Source organism: Chironomus tepperi, unplaced genomic scaffold, assembly GCF_022539635.2.
Source record: "Chironomus tepperi strain 1889 unplaced genomic scaffold, CSIRO-AGI_Ctep_v1 contig_85, whole genome shotgun sequence".
Classification (NCBI taxonomy): domain Eukaryota; kingdom Metazoa; phylum Arthropoda; class Insecta; order Diptera; family Chironomidae; genus Chironomus; species Chironomus tepperi.
The window spans coordinates 8,634,253-8,658,073 of record NW_027226207.1 but is presented as its reverse complement, the minus strand read 5'-3'; the positions used below and the strand labels follow the sequence as shown (position 1 = coordinate 8,658,073).

At 32.6% G+C, this 23,821-nt stretch overlaps 2 protein-coding genes across 2 annotated transcripts; one reads left to right on the top strand and one right to left on the bottom strand.

Annotated features, from left to right (window-relative positions):
- Positions 1-5,335: 5,335 nt before the first annotated feature.
- Positions 5,336-6,848, bottom strand: LOC139086540 (basic salivary proline-rich protein 2-like). Its single transcript, XM_070635006.1, has 2 exons — positions 6,819-6,848; positions 5,336-6,220 (listed from the first exon to the last, which is right to left on the bottom strand). The coding sequence occupies exons 1-2, from the start codon at positions 6,846-6,848 to the stop codon at positions 5,336-5,338; spliced, it is 915 nt and encodes a 304-aa protein (XP_070491107.1).
- Positions 6,849-21,706: 14,858 nt separating this feature from the next.
- LOC139086539 (putative gustatory receptor 28b) lies at positions 21,707-22,998 on the top strand. Its single transcript, XM_070635005.1, has 4 exons — positions 21,707-21,855; positions 21,973-22,165; positions 22,236-22,586; positions 22,855-22,998. The coding sequence occupies exons 1-4, from the start codon at positions 21,707-21,709 to the stop codon at positions 22,996-22,998; spliced, it is 837 nt and encodes a 278-aa protein (XP_070491106.1).
- Positions 22,999-23,821: the final 823 nt, after the last annotated feature.

Sequence of the window (23,821 nt, the reverse complement as noted above, 5' to 3'; positions counted from 1 at the left end):
AAAAATTCCTCCTCAATAGAAAGTCAACAGCACAAAAAAATTCACCATAAAATGCACCAAACATTCATCCATTCATCGTTTTGACTGAATAACATGTCATGTATGCATAAAGGAATGTAGATCGTCCCTTACGTTACCGTTACTCAATTTGTCATGAATAAATATTCACAAGACACTGAGGGTTGCATTATTAATCATAATATTTGCAAAAAAAATTTACAGACGTATGGATAAAAAGTGCATACTGTACTGGATGTCTGAATTCAAAAGCAATATCATTAATTTTCATGGTAAATATAACACAATGTGTACATGAATGCTCATTTTATGTCATTTAACTTGAAACAATTTATTCATCATTGAGCATTTAGTCATGATGATGATGGGCACACTCAATTGAGTGGGAAAATGAGTGGAAAAATTGATTTTGCTTCTTCTACTTCCTTCACATTAAAGGATGAGACATGAGGCGTGCTGGAAACTCTTTTTTGAAAAATTAATAAATATTGTGAGATTAAATAGAAGACAGTTCGATGTAATTGAATCGTAATTTGTGTCTGACGTCGATTGCCGTTAAGTCCATCCATTAGTTAATGACTTTCATTTCAATTTTCTATCTGTCGTAATGAATTAAAACGGAAATATTTGTGAAAGAGAAGTTAATGAGATGTGATTTTAATGGTAGAAGTAATAAGTTCGTGCAGTTTTGTGTTGGAAAGATGCAAAAAAAGACTGAGAAGCAGAAAAGATGCAAAAAAATAGTTCAAAATGCAAAGAAGATACAAAATGATTTAAAAGATGCGAGAATGGAACAAAAAATGTGTTTAAGAAGTAAAAACGACGCAAAAACAATTAAGAATCAAAGAAGATTCAAAATGACTCTAAAATGATGCAGAAAAGATGTAAAAAATTAGTTCATGAATCAAAAATAGATGCAAAAACGTTCAAGAAGCCAATTAGGTTCAAAATGTTGAGGTTGCAAAAAAAGATGCAAAAACAATTAAGATGCAACGAAGACACAAAATGATAAAAATAGATTCAGAATTGATGGAAAAAATTAGTTCAGGAACAAAAAGAAAAGCAAAACAAATTAAGAAGAAGAGAAAATTCAAAATGATTTCTGAAAAATCACGAAATGATGCAAAAAATTAATTCCAAAAGCAAAAAAGATGCAAAAACGATCAGAAATCAAAGAAGATTCAAAATGATGCAGAAATAGTGCAATAAATTAGTTCAAGATGCAAATTCGACTAAGAAGCAAAGATGATACAAAATGATGCAAAATACAAGTTCAAGAAGCAAAAAAAGATGCAAAAACGACTAAAATGCAAACAAGACACAAAATGATATAAAAAAGATGCTGCATTGATGCAAAAAATTAGTTTACGAAGAAAAAAAAGATGCAAACGAATTAAGAAGCAGAGAAAATTCAAAATGACTCAAAAAGATGCAGAAATGATGCAAAGACGCTAACACGAATTCAGTTAACCAACAAAGCAACCCAAACATATCACTAATCCCAAGAAAAACTCAATTTCCTCCCATAAAGGCAAGAAGAAAAAAAAATCAATAAGAAATAAATTATTTTATTATTGACAAAAAATAATCCTTAATGGAGGACAGAAAATATTTATTAAAGCATCAATTGAGCATTAAATTTCATCACAAATTTCTAATTAAACATTAATACCAAAATGTCGCCGTAGAGGAGATGAAAAAATACATAATTATGTCGTAGGGCAATAAAAACAGAGTTGTACATCAAATTCATATTAAATGAAAAATTGTTCATTTATTTATAACACATGTGGATGTCCTCAATGAGATAATAGCCTCACATCCAATCTATAAAAAAGACAAAAGATAAAGAAGTCCTCATTTCTATAGATTTATGACATCGAAAAGTACTTTAGACTCACATATATATGCTTACATGACTCAAATGTGTTGATCATAATATAAAAATGTTGAAGATTCATAAATAATAGACGAAGGGATGGATATCCAATCCACATACGAGTGTTAGGGAAAAAAAGATTTTAATTTCCATTCAATTTCGAAGGGATTTTCCGCGATACGTTGAGTTATTATTGTATTGCAAGCAGGATCACATTTTCTCTATTTTTATGCTGCTTCTTGTTGCTGTATTTAAAACTCTTTAAATGGAAATTTAATATCCGTAAAATTCCTTTTTGATACTTTTTTTTTTCTCCTTTCGCTTACCGCTTTTCCTGATATGAACTTAGTGTATGAGATATTAATGTTGCATCATATATGTATGTTGGAACACAATATTCTGTATGAAAAATATCGAATTCTTGTTATTGAAGAATTTTTCAGGAGATGTTTTGATTGAAAATTTATGAAAAATTTAAAATTTAGTTGGAATTTAGTAAGAGGATGTAATGTTGAATTATAAAGGGAGATTGACTCTGAGCTCCGAGCTCCAAATAGCTTTCAAACGCAGCCTTGTTCCACCTGGAAGTTTAATTTCTCATATTTAACCCCTTGGTTACCTGGAAGTTAATTCTGGAAATTTAAAATTTCTATTCAACCCCTGTATCACCTGGAAGTTTATACTGGAATCCCAGCATCCACATTTTATATATTCTAATAATTTCTATTGAAATTCCCTTAATCAACAGTTGCTGTATTCAGCGCTTGTGTCACGTGGAGGTTCATCCAGGAAGTCCAAAATTCATATTTTATATATTCAACCCTTGTGACACCTAGAAGTTCATGCTTGAAACTTAAAAATTTCCATATTTAAGCATTATGCCATCTGGAAGCTCATCCTGAAAGTCCAAAATCCATATCATCTTTCATACAGCCCCTGTGCCACCTGGAAGTTCACCCTGAAAGTCCAAAATCCATAGTTTACAATATTCAACCCTTATTTCACCTGGAAGTTCATGCTCAAGTTTAAAAATCTCTACAATTTCCATGTTCAACCCTTGTGCCACCTGGAAGTTCATCCCAGAAACCTAAAATTCTCTTTTTAAATTCCTTACATCCACATATTTCATATTCAATCCCAAAAACCTCCTCGACAAGCAATCGTCAATCGATTTTCGTGCATCAAAAAATTTTCATCACAACTAGAGCTCATTTAATTCCTTAATTCAAGTTATAAATCTAATCTATTATTCAAATAAATTCCCTTTATACAATTTCATCAATCAGACGAATCACTGTCATAGAAAAGACACGACAAAAAAATGGAAGAAAAATCAAGCAAAAGGAAATAAAAATGTGAAAAAATTCCCACACATTTAAATGACATGCTTTCAAGTATTATTAAATGATTCAGTACATAATGCTTTAAATCACGGCAGAAAAAAAAGCGATGAGGAATGAAAATCAATGTGATACATTTTCATCGATAGTCTACTTGAATTAAAATAAAAATATGTCATGCAGATTCTCATTTTTCGTTGTCATGTCTCTTTATGCTCTTATTTATGTCGATATTATGATACAATTACTGGCGCCATTTCAATCATTTTTTTTTGCTGTTGTTGTACTCATGATTATGTAGGTGAAAGTCCTTGTGGAAATAGTTTGGGAAATTTTTTTGAGGTTAGGATTTTAACGGTTATTCTGAATTTGAATTTTCGAAAACAAAATTTATAGTTTTTAAACGTTTGTATTTTCAAATTTTTCAGAATTTAAATTGAAATTGATTTTGAATTTTTCGAAATTTGATTCTGAATTTTCGAAATTTAATTTCGAAATTTGATTTCGAATTTTTCTAAATTTATTTTTGAATTCTTTAAATTTAATTTTGAATTTTTGTAACTATTGTTTTAAATTTTTCGAAATACAATTTCAAATTTTTCGAAGATCAATTTCGAATTTTTCGAAAATCAATTCGAACTTCGATTTTAATTTCGAATTTCTCATTTTTTTTTTTTGAAAAACTTGTAAAATCACACAAAATTAACCTAAAATCCCATTCCCAAGCCAATAATTCATTCTGATAATTTATTGACAATATCGAAAATCACATTAAAGTGCTTCCAACAATAAAAAACCATCAGAAAAGAAGCAAAAAATAATTCTGAGGTCTTAATATAATAATAACTAATAGCTTATTGAGTACAGTAATTATTCATCATATTCTTGATGGGCGGCAATAATTTGTGAACATAAATCTCTTACTGTGCATGGGAATGTGTCATAAGTGAATGTTATTTTCCTGTAGTGGTCGTCACATTACTCCTACCTCACCCAACCCTCCGATTATCCACAACAAATTTACTTACATTTGCCATTACCAAAATAAAAAAAAAAAGGAAAAACTTTTTTATGAGATGTACAGGAAGATGGAGAGGACATGAAATGATGCGTCACTAAAAGCCTCATGTCCCACTCCACTCACCGCAGGGCATTGTCACTAAAATGTAGCAAGAATCCTGAGCTTTATACATAGTAATTTATATTATTTTTTGTATTTCGTTGTGTAACTTGCTCTCCACTCACCCATCCATTGCACATAAAATTCCATTCGTCTATCTTTAGTCGCAATTTTTTTGGTGCTGATGTTATGGAAGAATGTGTAGTAAAATGCCTAAAATTTGTCTAAGTGTCTGTTATGATGAATAAACGGTTTTTTAAAATTCCAATGTTAATGAATTCAAAACGGGTTTGTTGAATTCAAATTTTTAAAATAAATCCAACGGTTTTGTTCAACGGTTTTGTAGAATTCAAATTTCAACAGTTTTTGTAGTAATTTCAACGGTTTTGTAGAATTCAAATTCCAATGATTTTGTAGAATTCAAATTTCAACGGTTTTGTAGAATTCAAATTTAACGGTTTTGTAAAATTCAAATTTCAACTGTAAATTGAAATGCGCTTCAAAGTATCCCAACCTTAGAATTCTCCCAACAACATTTTCCATCCTATTCCATGCAAACAAAGAAGAGTGAGCATCAATGGCAATGAGACACACAATCCTGGTACTTTTACTACAACATCTACATCACAGAATGAGACGAAACGAGTGTTGACATGTAATTGATGATGCATAATTTGTCATTCATTCCTGTTTTTCTTTCCATCTTCATTCCATGACATGCTTTTGTTGTGCGTGCGAATGGCGCGTCATTTGATGAGCTAAAGGAACAGCAAAAAAACAGAGGGAATTGAATAGAGAAAAATCACAACGCATCAAGGATCTTAATTCAGGTAGAATTTATTATAGATTTTCTTTTTTTTGTACTAAACATTAGTAGCATATTGTAAATGACGACAGGAACGAGACGTGATGATGAAATAATTCATTGACCTTATGCCCTCAAAATTTATATTATATCAAAAATCATCGTCACTTCCTTCAGTAATATCCACCACTTGTTTCTATTTCTGGTGTCGATGTCGACTTATCAGCTTCTGTTTTGTAACGAATGAAGTAGACTTCAGGCTTCGTTGGCGGTGTTGTTGCTGGTGTTGGCAATATTATTTCTGGTAAGTCGTCAGGTTTCTTCACCAAAACGTAGACAATTGTTTTCTCTTCAGACGATGATTGTATGGGCGGTAATGGCGGAATTGTTGGTGACGCTTGAGTCGGTGCTTTAATGAATATTATTCGGTAATGTTTTTGCACTGGTTGAACTGGATTTTTTATTGGATATTCTGGATTTGTATAATCGGGTTCTGGAGGTGGGATGTGGACGTACACATGCTTATGGACGACTGCAGATGGTGTTGTGTCAGCAGATGGTGCTCCATATTCTGGTTGTAATGTTGGTGGGCCATAGCTGTTTGAAGGGTTTTGGGCTGGCGGTCCATAACTGTTGGATGGAGGCTGGCTTGGTGGTCCATAGCTGTTTGATGGAGGCTGACTTGGTGGTCCGTAACTGTTGGATGGAGCCTGGCTTGACGATCCGTAACTGTTCGATGGGGTCTGACTTGGTGGTCCATAAGTATTTGATGGAGCCTGGCTCGGAGGTCCATAACTATTAGATGGAGCCTGGCTCGGAGGCCCAAAACTATTCGATGAAGACTGACTTGGCGGTCCATAATTTTTGGATGGTGTAGATGATATAAATCCAGTATTTAACCCATTAAAATTTTGACTTGGTGGTCCATATGTGTCTGGAGTTAGCGTCGGTGCAAACGGTTGAGGATTCGACGATGGACGATTGTAGAATGAAGAGGGTGGTGGTGGCTCACATCTTGAGACTTTGAGGAGTTTTAGGAGTGACAATATGACAATTAACTGTTGAAGAGAAAGGAAATTGATTTTTAAGACTATTTATCAGTTTCATGCTAAGTATATCCAATATTTAAGGGTTTGGATGTAGTTTTAGACCCCTCGATATGGTTTTGAGATCTGCTTCACCCTAGACAGTGTTAAGCAACTTTTTTATGCCACGATAAAACTTCGTGGTAAACCACGTGGTGGCAACGTGTCGCTCACGTGGCGACCACGTGTTAAACCACGTTAGTGTACCGCAGCACACAGTTTGGGCAGCACTGTTTTAGGACATGTCAAGACATCATCTATAGACCTAGTTCAGCCACATGAATCACATTGATACTCTACATAAACCACTTCATACTCTAAATTATTTAATTTCACAAAATTCCATCAATCATATAGTCCATCCATTGTTATCATAACTCTATTATACCCAGAGCACATAAAAATATCCACTCAAAATTATTTTCAATATCCTCAATAAAATCAATATTTCTCTATTCATGTATAAACAGCCGATAAACTCTAAACTTTTCACATCACATCCACATCACTTGACTTGACATATTCACAACAACCCTTAAATTTTTTTTTGAAATTCTTAAAGTAAACAAACCTTAAACATTCGACAACTAGTAACAACCATCAATAACAAATGTAATTAACAAACTAAACCATAAAATTTTAAATGCTTTCACTTTTATTTGCTTTTTTTATAAAATAAATAGATTCGCGAGCTGCCGAAGTAAAAATATAAAGCTACGAACAATAATATCCATTATGATTTAATTACATAAGTTGGTTATGCAAATCATGTGAATTAATCTTTCATCGTCACACATTTGTGGCTTTTCCTCATCCGTTCATTTTTTTTTTGGTGCATTTTCCTGAAAAAATGACACTTTTGTCCGCACTTTGTCTGTCTGTCTGTCCGTCCATGTATCTGTCAGTCTGTCCTTCCTGTCAGTCTGTTCGTCCTGTCAGTCTTTCCATCCTGTCAGTCTGTCCATCCTGTCAGTATATCCGTCCTGTCAGTCTGTCCGTCTTGTCAGTCTGTCCGTCCTGTCAGTCTGTCCGTCCTGTCAGTCTGTCCGTCTTGTCAGTCTGTCCGTCCTGTCAGTCTGTCCATCCTGTCAGTCTGTTCGTCCTGTCAGTCTTTCCATCCTGTCAGTATATCCGTCCTGTCAGTCTGTCCGTCCTGTCAGTCTGTCCGTCCTGTCAGTCTGTCCATCCTGTCAGTCTGTCCGTCCTGTCAGTCTGTCCGTCCTGTTAGTCTGTCCGTCCTGTCAGTCTGTCCGTCCTGTCAGTCTGTCCGTCTTCCGTCCTGTCAGTTTGTCCGTCCTGTCAGTTTGTCCGTCCTGTCAGTCTGTCCGTCCTGTTAGTCTGTCCGTCCTGTCAGTCCGACTTTTTGGCTAATGTTTGAATTCTTTGCACATTTGTCGTTCACGAGTACCAACGTCTATACTAGTTTTTCGATGCGACTCAAAATTACAATTCTGCAACTACAATGCATGTGCACAATTCTCAGTTTTTTTTTTGTTGTTGCTGTTGCTACTCTCCAATTAAAAGTTTTAATCGCTTTTTGGTTGAGAGAATATTTTCCATGCAGTAACCCCCTGAGCTGAATTTATTATTTAAAATATATTGTGTATATTGTGTCGGGTGGATAAAGAGTCGGGTAGGATGTAAGAGAAAGATGGGTGGCAAAACTGATGTCTGTTAAAACGGCGCTAAACTTTATGTTACACATGAATTCAGAAATGAATTAATTAATTTTTTTTTTATGTATGCTTGCAATTTTTTTGTGTGACGCTTGAGGCACTTTACATAACTGATTTCCATAAATTAGAGCATTAATGTGAGATGAAAATTTTTTTTATTACTGCTGCTCCTTGAGACTCATTGCAGCGTGAAAAGGAAGGGAAGGGAAAAATTATTGTCGCTGGATGTTATGTGTGTGGTTGATGAGATGATGCTGGATTGTCTTTGACATTTTGGTGTCCTTGTAGATTGTCTTTGTCTCTACCTTAATTCTTATTCTCGAGGTAGGTCTACCTCAAAAAAAAAAGTCAAGAAACTAAAGGTATGACAAGGTAATGACGAAGTAGACCTAAGGAGCTCATACGATTTCTGTGTGAACAACAATGCAAAAGTGCTGAGACTAAGAAACTGACAAAAGCTGACTCTCAATGGTTACTGCTTGTCAATTTCCATTACCAAGCCAGTCATGTAAGTGTGTACACAACTATATTCATCGCTGTAACAACTCCAACCAGTAACACCACAACGTACTCGCCAGAGCAAGATCCGAAGCCGTTCCCTTAACAAAATTGGGTGATTTCCATTCATTTCTTTTTCAAAACCTTTCTATTTGTAAGGTTCCAGTGAAAAATGATACTTTCTACCACATAGTCCGAGTGGGATTCGAACTCACGTCTTCTTGATTCCAGACAACATATCAAGTGCTCTTACCTATTGAGCTATCGAGGGTTAGTAAGGAGAAAGACACAAAGCATACTTAAACCTTCCGATTGGAAGGTCATTGCTCATTGTGCAGTTCTTATCGTTGTATTGAACCACAGTACAAAATCAACATTTTTAAGGCAGAAACTACAGTTCATTGCATCTGTTAATAAGCGAAGTATCATCCTGCAACATTACAATGACATTCAAAACTGCGTCCAATACATCCCAATTAACCACATCATCTACAACTAATTCCCAACTTCCTTCATTCTTCTTTAAATGTTCTGCACAATCAGCAGCAGGCAAAAAAAAAAAGATATAACCAAGTTGCTGACTCAACAGCTTTCATTTAATGATTAAATAAATGGAGTGTATGTAGTGTGTGTGCTCTTGTTGCTAACTTCTTAATAGAAACGATAAGGATGCGATGTCTTTATAGCTTTACGTGACTTGAGAATTTTTTTCATTCTTTATTATTTTTGTTAGGTTTATTTCAAAGTAAATAACAAGGCAAACATGCAACACCAAAAAAAATGTAAGTGTGTGTTGAGCAATTACATAACATAGACATCCACCCAACTACGGTTAGACCAAAGTATGTAGACATAGTCTCAGTAGCAAACATTGAGTGTGAAAAATTGCTATTTATTGTATGTGGAAGTAAAAATCAAACTTTTCTCATTTCATGTTTTGGGATTATTATATTTAAACGTATATAGTTACAGTCGGTGGTGTTAGAGCGATGGAGGTGAGACTGCATGTCATGTCAGGGAAGGTCTTGGGTGTTGGTAGCTTTTGGCATATTTGGTTTTATACATGTTGCTGTACATTTAGTGCAGAGGTGGTGGAAGAATGCAAATGGAAGTGATTGAGGATCTTTTGGGAGTTGTATTGTGGGCTATGGACATATTGAAGGTGTGTTTGCTTGCTTCGTTGAATGGGGAGCACATATATCTATTTCCACTCAGAGAGAACGTCTTAAGCAGGCTTTATAATTCGAGAACTTCTGCCAGTTTGAAATGTTAAGGACTTTAGCATCCAATGAGTATACGCTTTTGAGTATGCATTTTTGAGTATAACTTTTGAGTATACATTCTTGAGTATACGCTGTTGAGTATACACTGTTGAGTATATTATGATTAACTTTCGATACATAAAGTCCATTTTTGAGATAATTCTTAATTCCTATGTCCATTAAGTAGACTAAAGTGTTGAGAACAAGTCTGAGCTACACGAAAAATCCATTTGAAAGCCATATGGAAACAACACGAGCCTCGGCAATCATATGAAGTCCGTATGTATTCTACATAACTGCCTCTGCCTTCTTAATGTCGTTTGCGAAAGATTAGTGTTTGAATAATGCATAACTAAGTAGGCATATTGAATTAGATGAGCAATATTGAATATTGTTAAAAACCAAGCAACTTACATTTGTTGCCAAGATCAAACAATTCGTTGCTAAAAGCCAACAACTTCAACCAAAGAACAGCAAATTTCCCCATCGACAGCATAAAAAGACATGAACAATTCAACATAGACTTAGACAACCCCATTACACATCATTGTTTATACACCACTGACATAAAAATTTATTTTACATACACTCCAAAAAAAGGGATGAAGGCACATCCTGCCATCTCATATAGAGACATTTTTGTACCATCAATTTTGTTATTCATCCGTCCGTTAAAGAAGCTGTTTGTCGCTTGACTAGATTTCTAGGACACAAAAAACTGTGTCTAAACACTTATGCTGCATATGAAGGAACACCAAAAAAATGTCTTTGAATAGATAATAATTTACATCGATTGGGATGGCATATAGGAATGAGTTGGAACCCATTCATTACAATAACTGCTATTGCTTTAAGTTTATGTGTAGTTTTTATGCTTCACAAACCGTGCCAAACATAGAATGAAAAATGAAAAACAACACATTGTTGATGTGCTTTCATGTTTGCTGCTTTTTTCTACTCTCGCAACTTTTTTTTCATGCTATTTTGCTGCCTTTTTTTATGTAGGAGAAAAAAAAAGTTTTGTTCTTATTTGTTGTTGCTGTTTGTATATTTGATAAGTTGATGTATGTAGGATGGATTGGATTTTTGAGGTGTTCTAGGAAACGCAGTTGATCAAATTTATGGTCGGTGGCTATTGAGATGATCAATCAGAGTAATATTGCAACTTGGTTGATAAGATACCACGAAAATTGAAATTCATATGATGACAATGGCATTGTGCTTGTTTTCAAAGAATTCCAAACTCATTTAGACTAGTAATGTAAAAATCAGATGCCGCATAGCAAAAAACTGCAGCCTCCGCATCTGGACAGAACAATAGAATAATTCAGGCTTTCTGTTTCATTTGAAGATTCACCACCTAATTTTCGGAAGGCATCTGAGCCTAAGGTTGGCCAGAGTACAATTCCCATCAGAGTCTGAATTTGGGATTCGGTGAAATTCATCAGAGCAATATTGCAACTTCTGAGAACCATTTACTAGTATACCGCAGCAGTTTGGTGTTGAATTGGATGAGCCTTTCTATTCCAACCCTGAGATTGGAGCTTGGTGTTGAATTGGTGAGAACCAAAGTGTGAATCAATGTATATTAGCCATCCACAACCACAAACCCCAAAGATCCACCTCAAATCTAAAATTCACACACCTTAACCATGACAAAATGCTACAAAAACTAACCCATGCTCAAATATTCATCCACAAAAAAATAACAAAAACTTTTTTCATATCCTATAAATTTTTACATAATAATTTGATGAGGAGTTATTATCGAGTATTATAATTTAGTTGCCAGAAAAAAAGGAAGCAAAACTTCCAGTTTATTACACAGAAAAAAAGTAGAAGAAGGAAAAAGGAATCTTTGGCTTCATGCAATTGTGTTGGTAACAAAAAAAATTTCCATCATCATTATGGGAGGCTGGGTAAAAATTTTCATTCTGGCCAAACTAAATTACGGAAAATTTTATAAAAAATGAGAGTCTGGCGTAAAAAAAGGAACTTTTTTTTGTTGCCCATACAAGGCAAAACTAGTAAAGACGTGGTCACATGTGACCGACAGAAGGGCAGTTTCCCCACAAATAATCAAAACCGCATCGAAAAAGCTTAAAATGGAAGCAGAGTTGCACTACTGCCGACTGACACAAGGACAGATGAACTAACGGACGGACGAACAGACTAACGAGCGGACGGACAGATGGACAGACATACGAACAGACAGGCGGATGGACGGACTGGCAATTAGACGGATGGACTGACGGACGGACGGACGGACATACGGAAGGAAAATAAACAGACGGAAGGGCAGATAGACAGATCGATGGACGAACAGACAGACCGACGGACAGACAGACAAACGGAAAAATACCTCTTTTCCGGCTATAAAAATGCCCTAAAAAATTGGAAAAAAGTTTTTCGTCCAGAAAAATAACATTTAACACCAGTTTACACGTACTATGTTTGACTTCCATCCCCAATACATTAAAAAAATATGAGATTTTGATGCTATTGAAACTTCATCAAAAATATGCAAATTTTCCTCTTCCGTATGGCAACAATACAATGGAACTATATATTGCTACTAAAAAAATATTTGACATCAAACAGCATCAAGGGAGGAGATGCAGGAATAATTTGAAAGTGACTGTTAATTTGTTGGAAAAGTCAACAACAACAACATCACAAAAAGGGATCACGTCTGATTTTTTTTTATATTAAATTTTCTTTTTTGTCTTGATAAACAAGGCATAAGTTATGACAGAAAATAATCTCCTTTTTGTTTGCGTGTGAGATTGATATGGAAAAAAATGTTGGCAGGCTTTTGTGGGGCGAGGTGATGGGGATGATGATACATTCTACATTATTCTACCTTTAATACCCGAGCTGTTGTTGATACTTTGTGGAGGTTTTGGGATGTTTTAATTTCAGTCTTTAGTTTAGAGCAGAATTGCAAAACACGCACCTGTGCCAGACAAAAACCGTACAATTTCTGGGTAATTTGTATGGTTTTAGTTACAAATTATCGAGAAATTGTACGGTTTTTGCCTGTCACAGGTGAATGTTTGGCAACTCTGGTTTAGAATTGATGCACTTGATGGAAATTCCTTGTGACATGATAATTAGGCTTAGCACTGCTATTCCTTCTTGGTATACAATGTTACATGACATACCCTATTCTAATTCCGACCGACTTTACGTCTGTTTTGTCCGAATTCTTTTGATTTCTAATGTTTTCTAGCAAAAATAGCTGATAAAATGACAGACTTCTGCTGAAAAACTAGCAGAATCCGGCTGTAAAATAGATCGATCGTATGTATTATATTCACAGACCTGGCGTCGTCTTTAAATTTAAGGAAATGGCTTTAAATAAATCTCAATTCAAGATTTCTTTAAAATCTCTGCTTAATCCTGCACAACTCGGTATGTCAAGCCTATATAAAATGAATATCATGCTACCTTTTTGTTTGAACTCAACATACACACATACTGCTTATGTACATATTAAATTTATTCAATATCAATATTTATATTAAATATGATGAAATAACTAGTTATAAATATATTTTTTTAACATGTCATGCGACCCTTTTCACCCGCATAAAAATATCTACCTTATATGATTAACTTTATATAATAGAGGATTATTCAATCTCATTTCTTCTTATTTATTCTCATTAATTTCAACAAAAAAACAACAAGAAGCATAAGTCAGAATTTTGCTTTAAGCATAAATTTACAAGTTGGACCCAAAAAAATGTTAAAAGTCCTCGTGTTGTTGATTGAGGGATTTAGGCGCATTTTTATCCAGCACTTTGATTAATAGAAAGGAAGCACAATTGAATTCAAATAAACAAGCATTTGAAAATGAGCTGAAAATTTTATGAAAAATAACGGTTAATTTTTTTTTGAAAATTAACGGCTGATAAAAATTCAAAATTTTAAAAGGGCTAAAAACACGTGTTTTTTGTATTGAAAATTGAAAAATCATTAATTAAAGCATCTAACCAAGGTTTCAAGCTACTGAACCAATCGATAAGCCACGAACTCAATGGTATGAAGCTAATTCTTCAAACCAGAGCTCTCGACGATGCCTGTTTGCTAAAATCTTGCGCCTAAGCTAGGCAAACAGCCAGTTAGCAAGCCAGCTAATCAGCCAGCCTGCTAACTAGCCATCCATATAGGCAGCCAATCAAACAGACAGCCAGCCAACCATCTATTCAGCTAGCCAACAAGTCAGCCAGTCAGTAAACCGATCAGTCAGTATGCCAGTTTGTCAGCCAGCCAACCAGGCAGTCATCCACCCAACCATCCATCCACTCAGCCAGCCACCCAATCAAAGTGAGGTTATAAGCTTCATTATCTCAAAACTAGGCTAAAAAATCCTTGCTCTATTATTTTATCGTTCCGGCAAGTTGATTGCTAAATCAACCATCTATTAAGGGATGAAGATGTGATGTTGATAGGAACAATGGACGTGATGAATCGTAGGAAAATCTTGATAAAACTTTAATCAACTAATTAGACTGTTTAAATCTACGAATCTGTTCTTATTTTCCATCCCTCGTCTATCTGTTCTCTTTTTGGATTGTCGATCCTTAATTCGTAAATTCATTAAATGCCTCTTAAGACAAAAGTTTTTCCCTTTTCTCAGCTTTGTGTATTTTGGCATAGAATTGAAAAAATTACCACAAAATTTTCATTTTCAAATTCATTTGAATGGAAAAAGTTTTTCATTTTTTTAATGCAACTTTCTTACCCACCCCAAAAAAAAGTTTCTCTGTTTCCTGTTCCTCTCCAACATCTACATTGGAAAAGTTTGAAAGGAATTTGTTCTGTAAAGAATTTTTTCTTCTAGTTTTCTTACACATTTTTCTTATGTTTTTAAAAGAGAGAAAAAATATTTTTATTGTTTATGCAGGGGTGCTGTTTATTGGTGATAAAGCTGCAGGTGTTTTTTTTGGGTAATTTAGACCATGGAATTGAAGTTTTTAGTCTGAATTAAGAGAATCATTCAGATTTTCTATGATTTAATCGAAAGTCAGAAATTTCTGAAAAGTTCATTGCCCCGCTTAAAAGTAAACATTGAAAATTCTTAAAAATGCAATCATTTTCTTTTTAGTGCAATTTAAGTGCAATATTCGGAAGGTATTACTTAAATAATGATTCAAAAAGTGATCTTTCTTGCTATATTAAGGATCGAAGCTTAAATTAAACGCAAATATTTCAAATCGTGAAAAATTTGAAAAAAGTCAAGCCAAAAATTCAGTTTTCTGTTTCAATACACAAAACGCAGTTAGGTAAGTTGATTGATTTGTCAAACCCGTCTTGTTTAGCTCTAGAATGTCACCAAACTCCCAACCAGCTCCCAACCCTGATTCTAGGTGAATTATAAACTTTTTCCATTTTACAGTATGTTGTATTGGAAATTAAGTTATTGTTTTTAACTTTTGCTTTGTAATTCCTTACATTCATTCTTGTATGGCTTTAAAATTGTTGTTTTCTTTCTTATTCATGTATGTAATATGCTCTACGACATGAATTTCTGTAAGCAAAATTGAACAAATCTTTTTTAAAAAAAATTTCCTCATAAACTAAAAAAAACTTTCAGATAAATGAAAGTGGAACTTTTTTTAATTAAGTGATGGAAAATTTTTTCAATATATTTCAATCTAGCAATAATTTGCTGACAGAATGCAATTAAAAGTTTGGTGTTTTGGGAAGTTTTGGTGAAATTTTTATGGCTTTTAGATAGATTGGTTATTTTTTCGGGATGGATAGAGTAGGAATTGGAATTTTATTGCTGTTAGTAATTGGATTGGATATTTGTTTTCAATTTGTAAGTATTTCAACAGGATTTTGTAAGGACGTGATTTTTTTAAAAAGCATTCAAAATAAAGATTCAAATTTCAACGATTTTTGAAAATTCAAATTTTAAAAGTTTTTTAAAATTCAAATTATAGCGATTTTGGGAAATTCAAATTTTAACGGATCCTTAAAACTCAAATTTTTAACCGTTTCTTAAATTTCAAATTTTAACTGTTTTTAAAAAATTCAGATTTTTAAAAGTTTTTGAAAATTCAAGTTTTAACCGTTTTAAAAAATTCAAATTTTAACGGTTTCTTAAATTGAATTTTTTGAACTTCAAGCTTTCATTTTGTTTCGAAATCACTAAATTGACATTTTTTTGTCAAACATCAATAAAGCCTTCCCGAATTTAATACACGATGTAACTTTAAACCACACAGGTATATCAAAGTCAGCAATCTAATTTAGCCTCATTAAGTCAGTCTCTCTCGCAGGAATAAAATCACCATATCACATATCCAAAAAAAAAAAGAGATTCATATTCAGAACAACGAAGCTCTTTTCAGTAGCAATTTATCATGTCCATAATTACAAGAAACTCGATACCCATATTCATCATCAGTCATACAGTCTACTAGCTACAAATAAAACCGCACCAACAAAACATCATTAACTTAATACTCATCGCTGTATATACCTTTTAGCACCTTTTTCTGTTCTATAAAATGATAATGAATAAAAAAAAGTTGTGGAAATAGCGGAAATATCAACAAAAAATAGGCAACAGTATTAACATCAGCAATGCCATCACCTCCGGCAACGAATGTAATTGAAAGCTTCGCATATTTAACACATGAATGTATAGAAGATATATGTTCAAAATTAATTTTCAACTGACTGAAGTCATTAAAAGGAAAAGTTTTTTATTTGTGCTTCTTTTTAGCTGAATTTTATAGCAAAAATCCATTTTTATGTGATGTTTACGATAGTTTTAGTGCCTTTTGTGAGGTGACCTTTGAGGTGTGATGGATTTATTGAAATAGTTTGTTGGTTTTAGGGTTTATTGGATATTGTTCTTGTAATTGTTATTGGTTTAGTGGTAATGCATCAAATTTTGATGACTTTTATACAGTTTTGGTAAGAATTGGTGATTTAAAGCTGGGAAGTTGCAGTATTTTACATATTTTGTTCCATGACAGAGCTGAATATTAGTCAATATTTTGCAAATCCTTGTCATATCGACTACAGTCTATATAGTGATTGAGTGTTCTAACTCTTTGATGGGAATCGAACCCATTGACTCACAATAGAGTGAGAAAAACATCCGATCCGTTGCCAAACCACTACGTCACAGATGCCTTATTCTCGCACTGGCAGATATGCCTATATATTTATAGTTCAATAGTATTGATGCCAATTATTTGGGTTTTCACTATTTGTACAAATACCCAAATACCCAAATAGTAAACCCCAAATATTTGTACAAATAATTTTTAAAAAAATTTGGTCTAAAAAGTAAAGTTAAGGACAATTTCAAGAATATTTTGTTTAAAAATTGTCTCAAATAACAGCTGAGCTTTTTTGACATCATTGCAAAAGTCATTTACCGCTTAGTTTAATTCAAATAATGAGCTAAAAAAGTCAATCGAGTAAATATTTTAATTCTTGTCCCCATTTTTACCGTTGTACCAAAGTTGTACCAACGAGAAATGTTTAAAACAGACAATGGCAGGAGATTCATGAACAGATTTTTTTAAATTCTCTCTAAAACAGATCAACAAAACTACCTTTTCGAAGATTCTATCTTCTATGCAGATAGCATACAGAAATATGATTATCTGCCTGTAGATTGCCTATTGTGTCTGGGTAATGATAAGACTGAATTTATGCAACTTTACTATACTTTCGGTCTAGATTATGCATCAAAAAACACTAAAATATAACTTAAATTCAATATAAATGTCTATACTAACTTTATGATTGACAAATTTTATTAATGTAAGCTTATTAGGCTTTAATTTCAAAATCTGAGGTTAAATTTAAATTGGCAAAAAAATTTCACAATAAATTTCAATGAAAATTTTTATTTTGAGTACCTAAATATTGACGATTTAAGGTAGACCCAAATATATTTGGGTTTAAACCCAAATATTTGGGGTACCCCAAATAGTACGAAATACCCCAAATATTTGGGTATTTGGGTATTTGTATTGACATCTCTACTCAATACCCCAGATTCCATTCTGCTTAGACATAACATGAATTTACCAGAGTGCGGCTATCTGAAAAATTTCTGTTATTTTTTTGTTTGAATTATTTTTTTGTTACTTTTTTCAAAAAATAAATTTCCGTTATGAAGAAATAACCGATTATTTCAAAACACATTGAAAAAATTTTCAATGTTTACAAAGAATTTTTAAGCAAATTTATGCACAAAATAACGTTAAACCACATCAAGTGAATTGTATTAGGATATTAGAAGCTTCGAAATTTGTATTAGAATGAGAATTTCTAATGAAAACTTCGTAAATATTTATTTTGTTACAAAATTGGAAACTGTCAAATTATTTTTAAATTTTCTAATGAAACATCGAATTTTGAGAAAAAATTCGACAATCAAATGTCGAATTTTCGATTTTCAGGTTGCCGCACTCTGGAATTTACATTCGCCGTAGTAGCTTTCGATCACTTAAAGGTAAGAGACATGGAATATCTTGAGGGTGTGAGTTCAAATCCTAGTAAGAACAAGTTGTTAACATCTAAACTAAAGCTCTATAAGTAACAAATTGTGTACCGAAGCACACACGTTGTCCACCACTGGTCTAAGCTTAACTCTAGTTCAAACTCAAGGGTTTAATGCATGGCTTACCATTCTGGATCTTAAATAATCAGAGATAATGCGCTTCGACCTTCCAAATCCAAACTCCTTTCCATACAGCATTTTATATTGAATTGCATTTCATTACTACAAAAAAAGAGCGAAGTAAAATACACAAACAGCACAGATAAAGTCAAAGATTCAGGGCAGAATCTGCATAGATGATGAGGTCGATGATACTGAATAAAGAGTAAATATCAAACAGTGTTGAATGAAATGAAATGAAAAAAGAAGTATGAATGTATAATTTAATGATTTTAAGCATAATAGTGCGTTAAATGTCAAGTCATTAATTTGCAATACTTTCCAATCCATTGGATAATACCGATTTTAATTAACATTTTGCATCGACTGACGATGGAAATATTTTAATGAGAATCGAAATTTTCATCAACATCAGCAAAAAAGATGAAAATACCAAAAAAAAATTGTGTTTTTCCATTAACAGGATTTTGAACTATCCATACCCATAAATATGCATGTCCGTTCCACGACGACAACAACAAAAAAAAAGTTATTTCCAATTACATGAAATTTCAACGTCATTTCAAATTAATGAATCAAATTTATTCAAATAATCATCATTATTTCTGTTAACGAACTGTACTGTCTGTCGTCAATCGACAGCACATTGCATACGATTAGTTATTGATGGCTCTGTAATCAATTTTTTCTACCATCCATATCCAGTTCTTGTTGAATGTAATTAAAGATCGAATTTATTGGAAAATTACTTTGTGGGGAAATGAGAAAAATTTAATTTTGTAAAAACAATTTATTGGAAGTAAAAAAAACTCTTTCTTGACGTTATTTATGGTTTGTTGGTGTGTAGACTGGTGTGTAGAATGAGGATTGTTTGGACGAGGGATGGTCGATTGCATTTAAATTGAATATTTACAAGTTGTTTACTAAATGCCGTAGGTTAAATTAATTTTATGAATTTTAATTTAGGTAATTTTGAATGTTTTGCGGCATTCGATGGATATTTGCTTAGAGTAGTTGAATTTTGAGGTTAGATTCTGGGAATTTGATGCAAAACTAGTCTAATTTAAGATTTTTCAATGTCAGAATAGGACAATCTAATAATAATAATAGTCATCGGATAGTAATCTGACACTTAAGTGGTTATAGACTTGGGTATAGAGTTTCCCGAACTCTCGGTATCCACAAATTCTCATAGAGAGGATATTTACTTGGCTATACTTGGGTATACACTAGAAAATGACTACAAGAGTTTACAAATTGTCTCAAATTGGTGGCCAATTGTCTTCAGAGTATAGTTATTAAGTAATAAATAGCCATTAGATAGTCCAAATCCATCAGATGGCTTCTTTGGTTTCTACTCTAATCTTGGACATCCTCCCTTAGTAACAGTTAAATTTTGTTTATTCTTCAGAATTTAGCTTAACGATTATCAGTTCAGTGGTCCTTTTCTCTAGATTGCATTAAAAACCGGCTCCAGAAGCAATATAAGATCGGTTTGAATCCAGAATATACGTGTGATTGCCACCATACGCGTAAGATGCCATTCCGATTCCAAGTTTTGCAATAATGTAGGTTATTATGGGAAATAGTCGAGTAATCCTCTAGAATTCAGGCTCATTTTGGATTCTTGTTTCCGAGTTAAGCTTCCTTCCGTTAGTTTGAATCCTAGAATTTCACTTTATCAATTCTATTTGTGACAGTTAACCTTAAACTCAACCCTATGCCTCAACAGTTTCCCATTCCAAGGTAATCTCCACCCAATAATCGCAATATAATTCATTAATTCATAGGAATGGGGGTAGAAAATAATAATAATATCATGAAAGTCAATGAGTCAATCATCACGAAAATTAATAATCATATTCATTTTAATAATAATTCTTGATATTCAATAGCTTATGACACGGCATAATTTCAATCCATGAAAATTTATTATTCTTCATTATAATCATAGTCGATGCCTTGAAGACGCGCATTATAATGAATAGAAAATCACCCAAAAATTAATTTTTTTTATTATTGACGCCAACACATCAGTAATAACAATAAACTATATTTTTTTGGTAAGTTAAAATGAAGCATTTTCATTTCCATTCAATCATAAGTTGTTAAGTCATTCACGGTGTTGAAAGGGAAAGGAAATCACAGAGCTCAACATGATAAGCATTTTATATTTTTTTCATCTTGCAAAATTTTTCGGTTTGACGCCGTTCATGCTACAGGTTGATGGAAAGAATCAGAAGCCATCGTTGAGATTTTTGGTTCGAATTCCGACATTTTTGATGATTTTCTTCTACTCGATTTGCATTTGTAGTATTTTTTGGAAAAATAAAGCTGTCTCGGAGATTTCAAACACCGCAAATTGGATTCAAGTAAGCACAAATTTCCTTTTGATGATGGTGAAAATTACACAATTTTTCCTTATTTTTCTTACAGTTTATACCAAATTCAGCAATTTTCTTTATTGTTCTCGTTGCGGCTGATCGGTCTCGTTACACAATTCAGTCGGTTGGCATTTTGATTCAGGAATTGGATCAAAAGTTGCAAGCGCTGCAGATTTCGTATGGAGCGTCGCATTTAAGAATTAAGAGGCTTTCCATTTTTGCTGTTTTTAGTAAATATTTGTGGAATTTTTTTGTGACTTTAATGGGAAATTCAAAGTTGTTTGAATTTTTTTTTAAATTTATTTTGAAAAAATTTAAATTTTTAAATTTTAGAAAGAATTGAAAAGATATTTAAAAAAAGAAGAACTTAAAGTTTCTTAAAATTTTTTGGTCCCAATTTAAAAAAAATTAAATTTAAAAAAAAAATTCAAAAATTTTTAAAATATTTCATTTTTTTGTTTTTGAAAAATTTTTGTAATTTAAAAAATTTGAAAATATTTTAAAAAGTTTTGAATTGGTCAAAAACAAAAATTATTTCAAGTTTTTAAAAATTTGAAAATTTAAATTTAAATTTTTTTTTCTAAAATTTAAAAAAATTGATATTTAAAGCTTTTAAAATTATTTTAAAAATTTATATTTAAAATTTTTTAAAATATTTTTCCTTTTTTTTTAAATTTGAGGATTTTAAAAATTTTTTTAATTTTTGATTTTAAAAGTTTTAAATTTTATCGGAATTTAAAAATTTAAAAAAATTTTTGAATTTAAAAATTGAAATTTAAAACTTTTTTTTTCGAAATCAACAATTTTAAAGCCACAAAAGCATCAGCATTCCAACAAGTTCCATCCATAAACTTTAATACCCAGCACACCATATTTCCACAAACATAAAAAACTTTATTTAATCCATAAAATCCCATCAATTTTTTTTTCCAGTCATAATATGCTGTGCCGGCAGCATTTCAACCCTACACTATCTCATGGGCGTTAATCCATCAGAAGTGGCATCAACATTTTATTGGCTCTCATTTGTTGTTGCAAAAATGGGCTTATTGACTTTCAACTTTATGTTTGCGCTCTACATGACGGTGCTACTTGAACGCCTACGAATTGTTGGCAAAACCATCGAGTAAGTGTTGAGGAAAATCGATTGTAATTGAATTTTTTTTTTCTTGGCTCTAATGCTGAATATCACAAATATTTATTTTTTTCTTTCCAATCATCATTCTCATGGAATATGATTTAGATGGATGATTGAATTGACTTCAAATCCTTCAAAGCCACTGTCATCGAGGGAATCAAATAATAATATGAGACCTATTCTTGCGAATATCATAATACCGTGCACAACTAGAGCTGATATCATTGAGAATATTTACGATATTGTTGAAATTGTACAGAAGATTTGCTTACAAATGAATTCGTATTTTGGTAAAAAGGTATGGATTTATGTCTAATCCACATCTAATATCCAATATCATAACATTAAATTTTCCAATTCTCATGCAGGTGATTTTTACCATTCTATCAGCCTTCATATGCCTTACCGTACAACTCTTCTACGTCATTAATAACATTCGACATTCATTTCAAAATGAGAATTCTGTTTTGAGTACAGCTGCCAGTTGCAGCTTAATATTTACGCATATACTTGAATTATGGGTTATTTTTATCAGCGGTCATCGTGTTAAAGATATGTGGAATACACTCATTAAGCGGGTACAGAGTACAAAACGAAGATTTGCTGTTGATGAGGCTATACGTTGTAGAATTGATGAGCTTGTTTCCATCATGACATTTACTCGAGTTGAAATGAAAGCTGCTGGCTTGTTTAATATTGATTTGAGTGTTATTACTAGTGTAAGTGGATATACTGTAGAATTTTATAGAAAAACTGCTTTTAGATTTCGCGGCAAAACTCATGAAATTCAAAATTTGAACCTTGATTTGAACCTAATTTTGAATTTTGAACTTCCGTTACTTTTTCAATCTTGAATTTCCGTTATTAATCTATTGCTCTCAAACTTTGAAACTCGATTTGAACTTTATTTTAAATGTTGAACTTCCGTTACTTTTTGAATCTAGAATTTCCGTTAATTTGAATTCTCAATTCTCATTTGACATACAGATTGCATCATCAATAGCAACATACTTGATTGTCTTGGTTCAATTCAAACTGTCTGAAGACTCAACAAGGAACAATCACAGTGGCAATGACATTAAACTCTTCAATCAACCTGATAATGCACATAAACCAATGATGTTGAATTAAAGCTTTAATTATAAATATTTGTGTCTAAAGCTTAATGCTGAGCTCTTGATAATTTATTTTATTTAATGTCTGAATTTCTAATATAATCTTATTAAGATAGTTGACCCCAACAAGTTTTAATATTAATCATATAAACAGTTTTAAAATTCCATAAGTAGCAGATGCTAGTGAATTTACATATTTATGCTGTTCATCACAAACAAACACAAAAAGTATGTTTGGCATGGTGAAGAAAATGAAGAAAATTATGTTGCCGTTAAATTTAATAGCTGTGAAGCACGCGATAACATGATTTTTTAATTCTTCTTGTTCTTGCTCGTCTTTTGATTCTCTCATGTCGAAATGGAATGAAAAAAAAAAGTTTTTAAGAAGATTTTTTTTTTGTTTTAAAATTTCTTATTCTTTTTTACATAATCCATGAAATGTTTATGAGGAATGAAAGTGTAACAAATTTTTTGAGTAGCTTGGGTTATGACATGAATGTGCCATCATATGCTGTGGAGTGAGGATATTCATTTAGAATGAAATTCCTAGAGGGTATTAAGATATTGGCAATAAGCAAGGGTTAGACTCAGCTAACGTTGATTTTAGATGATTATTAGCTGTATTTTTGCTGTTAATAGCTGCATTTTTACTGTTATTTCTCTAATATACAGTGAGTATTCTTTCAAGAGCTGTTTCAACCTTAATGTACTAGTAATATCAATCTCTAGAGCGTTCCCTCAGCTTACTTTGCTGTTGAAAGCATGCTCGTTGCCTGCTAAAGACTGCTGTTAATAGCTGCACTTTCAGAATTTTCTATTGTTAGTTTAGCAAAGTTAAT